The sequence below is a fragment of the Biomphalaria glabrata genome, chromosome 13 (genome assembly GCF_947242115.1).
Source record: "Biomphalaria glabrata chromosome 13, xgBioGlab47.1, whole genome shotgun sequence".
Taxonomy (NCBI): Eukaryota; Metazoa; Mollusca; class Gastropoda; family Planorbidae; genus Biomphalaria; species Biomphalaria glabrata.
Window position 1 is genome coordinate 12,011,708 of NC_074723.1, and position 14,244 is coordinate 12,025,951.

The following is a 14,244-nucleotide window of genomic DNA, read 5'->3' on the forward strand; positions in this document are numbered from 1 at the left end:
TTGGTTTTAGAAACTTTAATTTGTGTTATATAAAAAGAGCATGCATTCTTCTATAATTCTAGACCTAACATAACATTTTCTGATTACATACAAACAAGTTATTGAAGTTTAATCATAACAGGTTAATGTAACACAAATGAGCAAAATTAATAATTCATCGGAACGTGGAAAATAATTACGAAGAGAAAGAGTTAATAATGTTTAAACTAGCACCAGATGTTTGCATAATCATTGTAAATACTTCGGGCTACATATTTTTGATAAAATCATTTGAGCTCTAGATGCAGGGTCTATGCAAGTATACTGACTTGTCTCAATTTGAATTGCTTATGTAGACATAGTTTTGTTGTATAGTAGGCGCATGCATGAAAAGATCGGGGAGACAGAGGGCGAGAGTCGGGTGCTAGGTGTGTAAAAACAATATATAAACTCAAAGAGAATGTGTACATTTCTTGTATCGTTTCGCATATTCCATTTTATCACCATCACTTAACATTCGCAACAGAAGCATATGTATACCACAAACATGCAGAAGTATGAAATATAACATGCAGAAGTATGAAATATAACATGCAGAAGTATATATCACGCAAAACATTTTCTTTTACATTTTACCAGCTTGTGATAAAAAAACAAAAAGTACACACCGAGAAGAAACGTACTCAAATGTGTGTAGTCTAATATTCATGACAAAATCCTGCATCTGCAATTGACTTTCCGAGATCCGAGTTTCCCAGTTATGGTGAATACTTTCAGTCAATGTTTTAGTTATAGGTCTTTAAGTTTGTTGTCGCGAAAAAATCACGTGTCTGCAGACGTGATCACGTGTCTGCTGGGGAGAGCGCCGTGATTATAATATTCTGACGGCCAAGGAGCGTCGTGGGCCTTGGGGCTCTTTGAATTCTTTTGATGATGGCGTCCTCTGAGGAATTAGAGAGGTCGTCGTTCGTCAGCTGAGCGAAGTCTGTTTTTGGGGGCAAGGGTAGCATGGTTCGTTCTCCGGCCAGGTCAAGATCATCTTCTTCATCTAACTTGAACAGTTCATCAGGCAGTTTACCTTTAGCCAAAACATACAATAGGAAGTGTTCTCAGTATTTCAGTGATAAGGTTAAACCAGAATAGAAATAAAGACCTAGACAGAGGGGAATAAATAGATACCCAGCAATGCCCAGCATGTTTTTAGGAAATAGGATTCTTATCTTACATATTCCATGCGTTACTTCAAAATAGAAGATAATTACGTTTACGCATTTCACTGGTCAATCTAATCATACATGTTAATCCATAACTTTAACTCTTATTTTCTTGGCATTCACTCTTTTCTGATAAGAATTATAATAGATTTTTTTTAATGGAGCTATTTCAATGCCATCTTATACACTCTTATATAAACAAGCTTATTGTTGGCAAATAGACGCACTTTCTATGTGAAATTTATGGTTTTATTAGAACAAAAGCATTGAGCTATTTTCAATATTCTAGAGGTTTGCTTATACGGCAGACAAATATAAATAGCTAGCATTTCGGTATAACATGTGTAGTGTGTACAGTTGATAAACTATGCATTTGACAAGACTTACGATATTTTACGAACTTTTAGTGCAGACTCAAATGTGAACACTCTTCTCTATGTAGCACAAAGTCAAGTCATTAGGAAAAAGTTTGAGTTAACTAAAAACTATGTCAAGTCAATAGGAAAAAGTTTGAGTTAACTAAAAACTATGTACAAGACTAAAGGGAACTAACTAGCGGTAATAAATAAAAAAGTTGATACAAAAATCAACTGCTTCCAGAAGCGTAGCTTGTATGGGGGGAAGGAAGGGGGAGAATTTGAAAAAAAAAAACCGGGCCCCCAATTGAGGGGGCCCCACAAATGGGTGTTTTTTAACGTTAAATATTAAAGATTACGCAAAATGCAGGGGCTCCCAAAGAGGTCAAGCCCTGGTCCCCAAATGATGGCAAGGTCCTAGCTACGCCACTGACTGCTTCTATTAACTTTGCAAGAAAGTTTATTTTTACATTGCTTTTCTATAACGCGAACTTTCATGCTTATAACATGCTTAGATTTCTAGGGTCCCATCTCTTTTGTGGACCTGTCGGGGGAGGGAGAAGTTATCTGTGCTGCCTTTGGGTTCTCAGAGAACACAACTCATCTCCAGTCTAGATTCGAACTCCAAACACCTTGATGGGAAGCTAAGCCTTTTTCACAACTCAACTTTTTAGTTTCCTAGGTTTTTCTTTACGGTCCAAAACAAATTTTGGTTGCCCACACATATCGTTTTATTTTTCCCCTTCTTTTTCAAAGTTACTGTACTTCATAGCTGAAAAGAATGTAAACAATCTTATAGAGAGCTCGATGTTTATGCAGTTTACTGTGCTTATAATGTATCATGGTAAACCCAAGTGATTAATAAGTTTGCAAATTTTGCATACGACTAGGACAAAGTGGCTCTAGCCTATAGTCTAATAAATTGGATTTGAGTTACATCAGTGCTATTCTTGTATTTTTTTTATTATTTTTTTTTGCGGTCTTTTATAACAGTAATATATAAAGTTTGTTATGGTCTAGGAACAAGGCTAACTTATAATTTACACAACAACCAACGCATTAGAAAGGTTAAGAGTCATTACTTTGCTGTATACATATGATGAGACCAGAACAAAAAAATGTGATGGTATATTACCTCTCGAGATGTGACCAGAACAAACAAGTGTGATGGCATATTACCTTACAAGAGGTGACCAGGACAAAAAAAATGTGATGGCATATTACCTTACAAGATGTGACCATAACACTAGTATGGGTCTATTACCTGGCATGGGTTTAGCACCTCCATGGTAATAATGGTGGACAACTGTCATGTCTTTGTCTTTCTTCACTTCAACTGTAGTCTCCCTGGAGTTCGTCTGCTTGGCTTTACTGAGCTGCTCCTTACACTTGACGTCACTGTAGGGCAAGCAGTCTTTCTTCTCGAAGTCGTACAGGTAACCGTCATCACACTCCAGCTGTTTCCATGGAGATAAAACCACAACGATGTATACAAAGCAAATATCTATAATTATACTAAGTTATAATATAAAAAAGAGACAATTGTAGCAGAATTGATAGTATTGATACTGATATGTGTGTTCTGTCTGAGCATAGTGACCCGAGGGAAGGGGGGCATTCACGATAAACTGACTGGCTGTTGCTTGTTGTAGTAAATTAGCTTATAAGGGCTTATATTGAATATATTATGTATTACGAACACGTACACTTACGACCTATGCTAAAGCTCGTAGTTTATTAGTAAAATTTACTTGCTTTTAACAATAAGTTTTTCAGCTTTTATAACTATTATATATATATATATATATATATATATATATATATATATATATATATATATATATATATATATATATATATATATATATATATACTGAATTATTTCATTTATATGAAAATGTCATTTAATTTTTAATTTTTTTATTTTTGTAATTTTTTTAAATTTGTTTATTTTCTATATTTAATATAAAAATTAAAACATTGCTGGGAAAAACAATTGTACGCGTTATTTCTCCCGCATCTATTCTAGGATCAAGTTGAAACTTCGCACAATTATTTATTGGTGTAGACAAGACAGAAATCCATTTTAAAATATTATTTTGTTTGACACCAGCAAGAGAAATTAATCTTTCAGATAAATAAACACGGCTAAATATGTAGGGTTTCTTCACCATAGATAATTGAGCACCTTTTCTTTCTTCCACACCCACTCTCGGATCAAGTTGAAACTTGAAGTATTTTGTTTGATATCAAATATGGGAAATAATTTCTATTTTATAAAGTAAGTTTCCCTTAAATAGGCTTTTAAAAAAAGTATAAGTATCTATTATGTGAATTAAAATTTGCAAAAAAAAAATACTCTCCATAGTGTTGATGTGATGTAACAAAAGGTTTTGCAGCGTCTGCTTCTACCCTACACCAGTGTTTCCCAAACTATGTTCCGTGGAGCCCTAGTGTTCCGCCAGGCTTGAAGAGGTGTTCCACGAACTACTGAATTATTTAACTAGTAGGCCAATTTCTCTAAAGAAAAAATAAGCGAAGGTTCCGCTAAATACTCAGATTGTGCAAAGTGTTCCGTTAAACAAAAAGTTTGGGAAACACTGTCCTACACTCTTTCCATGAGTTTAAAAAGTTTGGTGGCTGGAATCGTGGAAGTCTTGAAATTCAGGAAACTGTAAACGAAGTTGTTAGAGTTGGCTCGATTCCCATACTGATTTTAAAAAAAATGATAATCGCATCTGAACTGATTTTATCTCATCTAATCCATACCAATCGTTAGGTAAGACCTGAACACTGACCGGTAGTTTAGACCAATAGCTCGTTGCCACGTCACAGGTTGCGGCGTCACAGGTCAGCGTACAGGCCTTAAAGAACGATTGGTCTCGGTTTAATCCGATTCGATCCAATCCAGTCAGATCTGATCAAATTTAATCTGGACCAGATCCGATCCTATCAAATCTGATCAGGTCCAATTTGAGTATACAGTAAAAAAAAAATATTTTATAATAATTATGTTTGTTGCTTTTTTTTTAAACCTGAGTAAATCTAGAACTATTTTCATGTTCATTTTAGATTCGTGAAGTACACTGAGAACACAGGGATGTGCTAGAAACAAAAATGTGGTATTACATTTAATCAAATGTATCGTTATTGTAACTAGGTCTAGATTACTACACAATTACGTTTTCTTAGTTCAAAATAGTACTTACGTAGCTGACTGACTCTTTGGTGCACTCCCAGAACAGTTTGCATTCAGAGTCCTCCAGGTCAGGCTCTCTACCAACGCCTCCGAGACAAACAGCGTCATCGCCATCGTACTCGTTATATTCGTTGTCTTTCGGTAAATAGCCGTCTTTTCCCGAGTCCTCGTCGCTGGTTTCCGGCAAGTACCTCTTTGCATCTTCGCCGTTTCCATTTTTAGACATGCCCTCTTCTTCATGTCCGTTCTCCTTGTTGGGTTTGAGGATGTTGACGTCGTAGTCCATCCCTAGCTCCTGGCTTCTCTTATTGAAGACTTTGCCCTCGCCGCCAATCCTCTTGTGAAACTTCCGCACTCTCTTCTGCGAGGCGAAGGCATCCACGTCCGCGCCTGTAACTAAGTTTTCGTAATTAGCCTCTCGTCGCTCACGGACGATGCTCGGGGAGCCGCGAGATTCGTGGAAGTGGTCAGTGGTGTCGATGTACTGCCCCCGACTGTCCAGGAGATGCGTGTGTGTGCTGCCATCGTGAGTGTGGGTGTAGCTTTTCGTCGGCCTCTGACCATTGTAGGTCAGCAGTGGCCGGTACTGACCATGAAACATCTCTCTTAGCCAAGGCTTCCTGACACTATATGCCTGCACAGCCTGATCAAACAAATAGATCAATAGTTTCAATAGTAAGATCAAACATTCTAAATGTGAAAGTGATAATGATATTAAAAGAACAGTGACACTTTCACAAAAATGTCAAGAAGTTGACCTTCTAATTATGACTATGTCAACCTACTACTTACTATTATGTTGACCTACTATTTATATCTGTGTGTGAGTGTGTATTTCTCTACTATACGGAATGTGGCAAGCTACATCCATGGTATTTGTCAAACAACTACTAATAATGTTAAAACCTCCTGGTGTTTTGTAAGTCCTACGTCTCAACTCACTTGCAACTACAAGGGGAGCTATTGTGAATGCGTTTGGGCAAGGTTTTCTTTTTAAGGGTGCGTGGGTCATTTGACACCGTATCTTACTGGCTGGTATATCGAGATCATTTCTTATAGTAGGCCTGAACACTGATCTCCGACGTCACAGCCTGTGGGCAGTTAAGAACTTAAGACCAATAGCTTGTTGGCACGCCGTACAGACCTGTGACGCGCAATGAGCTATCATTTCCCACTGTCCACAGGTTGCGACGTCGCAGTTCTCTGACGATTGGTCTCGATTAAATGCAGGACACTACAACTAGGAAAATAATTTATGAAAATGGTTGGACATTTTGACCGCATTGAAATAAAAAATCCACATACAAAGCAAAGATTGTCGTGCAAGTTTACATTTTCACCCGCATAGTTTCCTTTTCTCCAAGTACCTATGTCAGAGGTTAAAACAGACGGCCATGTTTATGATGCAGTTTTTGAAATATTAATACAAAATTAAATATCTATAATAAAAATGTTATTCCTAAATGTGTTGTTTTAATTCCTTTGTTAAAAAGTTAAGATAAATTCAATTGAAATTATCTTACTGCTACTTTTATGTGTGTGTGTTTGTGTAATCATTAATATTAATATAAATCGAATCCTGGTAAAGACTAGTATTTTTACTTTCGGGAGTCCACCCAGCTCAAATGGGTACCTGACATTAGCTGGGAAAAAAGTAAAGGCGGTTGGTCGTTTTGCTGGCCACATGACACTCTCGTGAATCGTCGGCCATAGAAACAGATGACCTTTACATCATCTGCCCCAGTGAAAGTATGACCTTATTTAATGCCTTTAATATTTGTCGTGTCTATATTATACTTTTATTTATGAAGATGATTAAGTATACACAACTGTCCCTATTACCGAGAGGTCAAACGGTGTCCCCTTGAGCCCGCCCCTCCTCTGGACGGTATGGACCTGCCACTGACACCACACTTCTCTGTTTGGGCGACACACGCGCCAGGCAAAGTCGAACTGCATGTCGTCTTCACAGTGGGACAGGACAGCGTCGTAGTCCTTGCAAGTCCAATAACTCTCGCAGGAGTCATCTTCTAGGTTCACTTCTCTCCCTTGCTCTGCCTCGCAGTCGTATGCCACCACACAGGGCGCAATTAAGACTGAAATAGAAACATGATTTAGTATCTTTTAATTTGTGTTGATACAGAATATAAATTGAAAAGAACAATTACTAAACTCCTAAATAGAATCCCTTGAAAGATTAAATTTCTCGTCAATATATTATGCCTCCAGCTCATATGGTACTATGTTACTCGAATTACACTCTTTTGATTAACAAAAAATAGTCATCACCTACAATATTCCCTATAGAAATCATTCAATGTTATTGTCTGAAACCAGACACCAGCACACTACATAATAGACACTGCCTTACAGAGGAGAACAAAAAGAAGTAAAATATAAAAGATACTTTTTAAAAAAGCTTTATGTCAAGTGTAGTTGTATCAACAATTTCCAATCAATCATGTAATTAAAGTTGTAATAGATCTAGACTAACAATAATACATTTGTGCGATTGAAATAGTTTTACCAATAGCTTTTGTTTAGCGTAAGTTAGTGCTTTTAGCTTTTTCGATGCGCTATGATCCTATTATCCTACATGTCTGGGCCAGTTGGGTAAGGGGGTGGGGAAAGAAAGGGATACCTGGGTGAAGGTTACCGTGATAGCTTTTTGAATGTATTTCATAAAATGAAAAAAAAAAGGTGTTCAACTTAAATTCAAACTCGAGAACTCAAGCCTCCTCATCTGAATACACTAACCGCTGTGCCAGCGAAGTCCTTATGAAAATACAAGGTTTCATAGCCCTATGCCAGAAAAAATTATTACATGTGCTCCTTCTTCCCTGTGGAATGGGTTGCCTGAAACGGCCAGGAAAATCAACGACTTAGTAGAGTTTCGGTCACTGATTGTACATGCTTGACTAGATTGACACATGAAATGAGTAGGATGTAATTATCTACTTGTTTGAAGTAACGCCTGTAATTTATGAGAAAAGATAAGATATTTTGCCATGTCTAATGCAGATAAGCCGTTAAACCGAGAAAAGTCTACTTAAGTCGCCATTTTGTTGTCTGAGGCTTCCTTTGTCGTCGTTAGTCCATCGTTCAACTATTCATGGTTCTGATTAGACACTCGCTCAGTGCCTCGCGCACTGCTAATGCCGCCTATGATTCAACCCTAAGGAGTGTCTGACATTCGTTGGAGAAATTAAAGGTCAGTTTTATAACCATTGGCCATTTGTCTCTCGTATTATGTCTCTTGATGTCACTATATATTTTATTCGTGTAACGAGGGTTGAAAGTAAGGTGACTGTCACGAAACCTTTTCTAAAATATTCCTTTGAGTTGTAATTTTGATATGTAATTATCAAAAGTAGGTGAGGAGGGGCGGGGGATCAGCCACTGACGTAAGCTAAACAATTATCAGTCTGCATGACTTCACTGTCAAAAGTTCAGCTATAATAGCAGAGTCAATTATTCGGTCTGACCTAAAAAAGAGTATAACAGTATTTTATGTGACACTGACAGACTATGTAATTATTTTTTAAAAACTTATCGATTTGTTGAGTTTAAAGAAAAATGCTTTGATTTTAGTTTGCGCATTAAAAAAAAAGATCAAATATGTGGTTCAATGTACCCGCAAAAACCTGTACTAAGGGGAAGTTTCTCTTAAGAATAAATCTCTAAATCTTGAATTGCTCCAGGTTTGTATAAGATAGGGGCGGGGAGGGGGGATACAAAAAGCACAATTTAAGTTACATGGGGAAAAAACTACGAAAAAAAAAATTAAAACATTGCAATTACTGTAGTCCTGATGTTCACTTTTATAGTGAAAATTAAAAAAAAAAACAAGAAAATTTGAAATTACAGGAAGTTCATAATACGCGCACAAAAAAAAAAACGTTAGCTCACCCTGCAGGTCAGACGTGCTGATATGTCATGTTACCCGTAGAACTGTATGGCCTACACCCATAATCTAATGTTGGGAATAAACTTTAGACAATTATATCTCGTTCTAAATATGTGCAGATCACATTAGTTGTTTTTTTTTATGAACACTTGTTGACTTACAAACAAATTTAACACTTAAAACAAAAACGTTTAATTCGTTTTGACAAAGTGCAAAGCTCGCTGGAAAGACTTCTTGCAATAGTTGAGCGTTACAAGAAATAAACAGAATGAAAAAGTGTACTTTACTCTTGGCTTCATAAAGGAGGCATGGATTTAAACAAAAATAACTCAATATGTCTGTCTGTCAGTCTGGTAAAAAGTTTGTACACGTTATTTCACCCAATGTCAGATTAAGATGAAATTTGGTACAATTATATCTTTATTTCTTTTACCTGACAACAGAAGAATCAATTTAAAAATTAACCAATTAGCGAATTAACTATTGGTAATTAATTATTTTGTTTGGTATCTTTGAACAAGGGAAAAAAACATACTTGACAGATGTGGTGGTATAAGTTGAATCAGTACTCTTTAGAACTCCTGAGCCCTGAGTGAACATTTTTTATGCATTTAAAAAACGACCATGTAAACACACACCAAAATACCACTTCTTCCCTCCCCCCTTTTCACAACTGGTCCAGACAAGTGATAGGATCATAGCGCATTGAAAATGCTAAAAAGCTAAACGAAAGACAATTGGTAAATATATTTCTCCTCGCAATGTCTAGGTCAATCGTACATGTAACCATAGCACTGATCCAAACTAATTGATACAATTACATTTATTATATAAGCTTTGTTTCTTTTTAAAAGTATTTTCTGTTTTTCTTGTTCAGTTTGTTTTTCAGTTTCAGACATCTAAAAATCTACGTGACAAACACACAGACAGACAGTCAGATAGAACACATTATGGCCGCTGTTCATGAAATAATTCAATAAGACTATTCGAAATTATTATTAGCGACTATTAGCGGTAAAAAAAATTTGAAGAAAAGAATGAGTAATGGTGAAAGATGTAATGTTGAAAGAGATGGTTCATGAGATAGTAATGTTGAAAGAGATGGTTCATGAAATAGTAATGTTGAAAGAGATGGTTCATGAGATAGTAATGTTGAAAGAGATGGTTCATGATGTAGTAATGTTGAAAGAGATGGTTCATGAGGTAGTAATGGTGAAAGAGATGGTTCATGAGATAGTAATGGTGAAAGAGATGGTTCATGAGATAGTAATGTTGAAAGAGATGGTTCATGAGATAGTAATGTTGAAAGAGATGGTTCATGAGATAGTAATGTTGAAAGAGATGGTTCATGAGATAGTAATGTTGAAAGAGATGGTTCATGAGATAGTAATGTTGAAAGAGATGGTTCATGAGATAGTAATGTTGAAAGAGATGGTTCATGAGATAGTAATGTTGAAAGAGATGGTTCATGAGATAGTAATGTTGAAAGAGATGGTTCATGAGATAGTAATGGTGAAAGAGATGGTTCATGAGGTAGTAATGGTGAAAGAGATGGTTCATGAGAAAGTAATGTTGAAAGAGATGGTTCATGAGATAGTAATGTTGAAAGAGATGGTTCATGAGGTAATAATGGTGAAAGAGATGGTTCATGAGAAAGTAATGTTGAAAGAGATGGTTCATGAGATAGTAATGTTGAAAGAGATGGTTCATGAGGTAGTAATGTTGAAAGAGATGGTTCATGAGATAGTAATGTTGAAAGAGATGGTTCATGAGATAGTAATGTTGAAAGAGATGGTTCATGAAATAGTAATGTTGAAAGAGATGGTTCATGAGATAGTAATGTTGAAAGAGATGGTTCATGAGATAGTAATGGTGAAAGAGATGGTTCATGAGATAGTAATGGTGAAAGAGATGGTTCATGAGATAGTAATGTTGAAAGAGATGGTTCATGAGGTAGTAATGTTGAAAGAGATGGTTCATGAGGTAGTAATGGTGAAAGAGATGGTTCATGAGATAGTAATGGTGAAAGAGATGGTTCATGAGATAGTAATGTTGAAAGAGATGGTTCATGAAATAGTAATGTTGAAAGAGATGGTTCATGAAATAGTAATGTTGAAAGAGATGGTTCATGAAATAGTAATGTTGAAAGAGATGGTTCATGAGATAGTAATGTTGAAAGAGATGGTTCATGAAATAGTAATGTTGAAAGAGATGGTTCATGAGATAGTAATGTTGAAAGAGATGGTTCATGAGATAGTAATGTTGAAAGAGATGGTTCATGAGATAGTAATGTTGAAAGAGATGGTTCATGAAATAGTAATGTTGAAAGAGATGGTTCATGAGATAGTAATGTTGAAAGAGATGGTTCATGAGATAGTAATGTTGAAAGAGATGGTTCATGAAATAGTAATGTTGAAAGAGATGGTTCATGAGATAGTAATGTTGAAAGAGATGGTTCATGAGGTAGTAATGTTGAAAGAGATGGTTCATGAGGTAGTAATGGTGAAAGAGATGGTTCATGAGATAGTAATGGTGAAAGAGATGGTTCATGAGGTAGTAATGTTGAAAGAGATGGTTCATGAAATAGTAATGTTGAAAGAGATGGTTCATGAAATAGTAATGTTGAAAGAGATGGTTCATGAAATAGTAATGTTGAAAGAGATGGTTCATGAAATAGTAATGTTGAAAGAGATGGTTCATGAAATAGTAATGTTGAAAGAGATGGTTCATGAGATAGTAATGTTGAAAGAGATGGTTCATGAGATAGTAATGTTGAAAGAGATGGTTCATGAGGTAGTAATGTTGAAAGAGATGGTTCATGAGATAGTAATGTCGAAAGAGATGGTTCATGAGGTAATAATGGTGAAAGAGATGGTTCATGAGAAAGTAATGTTGAAAGAGATGGTTCATGAGATAGTAATGTTGAAAGAGATGGTTCATGAGATAGTAATGTTGAAAGAGATGGTTCATGAGATAGTAATGTTGAAAGAGATGGTTCATGAGATAGTAATGTTGAAAGAGATGGTTCATGAGATAGTAATGTTGAAAGAGATGGTTCATGAGATAGTAATGTTGAAAGAGATGGTTCATGAGATAGTAATTTTGAAAGAGATGGTTCATGAGATAGTAATGTTGAAAGAGATGGTTCATGAGGTAGTAATGTTGAAAGAGATGGTTCATGAGATAGTAATGTTGAAAGAGATGGTTCATGAGGTAGTAATGTTGAAAGAGATGGTTCATGAGATAGTAATGTTGAAAGAGATGGTTCATGAGATAGTAATGTTGAAAGAGATGGTTCATGAGGTAATAATGGTGAAAGAGATGGTTCATGAGGTGCGAGTTTTTAAAAAAAAGAAGATAAATGGAACTGCAGAAAACTATGAGTGGACCCACTAAAAAAGTAAATCTTTATTTATGAAGAAGCACAATATACAGTTTAAGAAATTAGATCTACATCAGAGATTAAAACATCGGATATAATAGTTGAAGCGTTTTAATGCAAAATTGAAAATAAAAATACCTGACAGGCAAATAATTAAATAATAGTCCATCATGACTCCTCCTATACCAATCACGATCTCTGACTGAACTAGTTCGTCCCCCAGCTTCACTTTATAGACTTTCCTTGTCTTTGTATAGAGCGGCTTGACCGTTCACCTGTACCACAAACACCGATAGAACAGACCAGGCCTAAGTGCTACATTTGGCGTACGTCTGTCATACCGGGGCAGCGTTGTACCAGCGTCTTATCCTATTGTTCCCTTCCCTCATCTGTCTCAACAGTCTCTGTCTAATTGAACATCGGGTTGGCTGTTTATTTATAACCACTAAATTGTTTGTTTTTAAAAAGTTTAGTGCTTGGAGATGGACACCTCATCCAATAGTGTCGGGCACACACAAAAAAATGTTTAGTTTCTTGCATATAAAAAAAGGGCTAGGTTACTACTTAGACGGATGAAGTAGACCATGTCTTCAGGATTAAGACAACCTCACTTTTTAAAAAGCAAAATTAGAAAAAAGCTTACCTAAGGGGAAGAACTTTGTTTTTACACCTACATCACTCAAGAATGTAGAAGTTATTTCTCTTATTCGATCTCAAACAAAATAATTAATTACCTATAATTAATTGACTAATTTGATAATTTTTAATTCGATTTATTTTTTGGCTGATAAACACTTGTTTAAAGTTTCTACTTCATCCGAAGAAGATTGTGGGAGATATAATAAGTACAAACAACAAATCTACATATTTAACAATATCTGTGAATATTGAAGGATAAATTTCATTTGTTGGTATTAAACACAATAATTAATTACTAGTAATTAATAAAATATTTTTTTTATTGATTCGTGTCTTGTCTATGCCAATGAAATATTGTGCAAAGTTTCAAGTTGATCCGAAGGTCGGAAGTGGGACGATAGTAACGTGTATACACTTTTGACCAGACACAAAAAGAGTTGAAATAAGCTTTGCAATCAACTTCGTGTTTTTTAGCGGCCCCCGAAAGGGGAAAAGACGCTATTAGTTTTGTGTGAAATGTCTGTCCGTCTGTCCCGTTTAGATCTCGTAAAGTGGAAAAGATATTGAAAATCCGACATCACAATATTTTAGACCATTCAAAGTTTTGATGCAACGGCTACTTTTTTTTTTCTGAAAGCGAAAAATCTAATTTTTAAAATCAGTTATGCAAGCAGTGTTTTAAAGAGAAAAAGCTAATTAGTATGCATTATAAGTTAGATCTAAGTTAAAACGAATAGTAATCTTGTAAACTTCATTTTCTTTGTATTTTGTTGCGAGGATGCCGGAATTCCACCAATTGGAATAAGAGATTGAGCCTTTTCAAAACAATTAGATCAATTATAAGACATCAGTTAGGCCAGGGGAGGCGCGGTGGCTGAGCGGCGGCTGAGCGGCGGCTGAGCGGCAAAGCACTTGGCTTCCGAACCGGGGGTCCCGGGTTCGAATCCTGGTGAAGACTGAGATTTTCAACTTTGGAATCTTTGGGCGCCTCTGAGTCCACTCAGCTCTAATGGGTACCTGACATTAGTTGGGGAAAAGTAAAGGCGGTTGGTCGTTGTGCTGGCTACATGACACCCTCGTTAACCGTAGGCCACAAAAACAGATAGACCACAAGGTCTGAAAGGGGAACTAGTTAGGCCAGGTTCACATTTTACATTCACTTTCACCTATCCTTTGATCTGCGGGACCGATGGGCCCCTACACAAGATCTGTTAACCTTCTTTCTCCATTCTTATCTCTCATTTGTCTTTGATATTATTTCATTCGGACGTTCTTTCTGAAAATATTGAAGCCTGCCTGGGTGGACCACTTCGGGGGCCGATTTTTTGAGTTTGTGTTTCTACACAAACTGTCTTTTGTAACCTTGTTTTATAAACATTTACAGTTGCTAGTGGTGTTTAATGAGACAGACTGTTACATGCAAACACAAATACGCACTAGGGCCCATTTATTTAACTGTGGCTCCGAGCTGTAAAACCTACAAGGTTGATACCAGATGGCCCAATTCGAATCTCAGTCAAAGTGGTATGAAAAAATGCTCAAAATACTATGAAAGGGACACAAACAGA

The 14,244-nt window shown here is 36.2% G+C and overlaps 1 protein-coding gene across 1 annotated transcript; it reads right to left on the reverse strand.

Moving 5' to 3' along the window:
- Positions 1-713: 713 nt before the first annotated feature.
- Positions 714-12,270, reverse strand: LOC106071936 (uncharacterized). The gene is made up of 5 exons (XM_013232169.2): positions 12,176-12,270; positions 6,591-6,844; positions 4,759-5,391; positions 2,814-3,006; positions 714-1,057 (listed from the first exon to the last, which is right to left on the reverse strand). Exons 1-5 carry the CDS (start codon positions 12,207-12,209, stop codon positions 822-824), a joined length of 1,350 nt encoding a protein of 449 aa, XP_013087623.2. The 5' UTR covers positions 12,210-12,270; the 3' UTR covers positions 714-821.
- Positions 12,271-14,244: the final 1,974 nt, after the last annotated feature.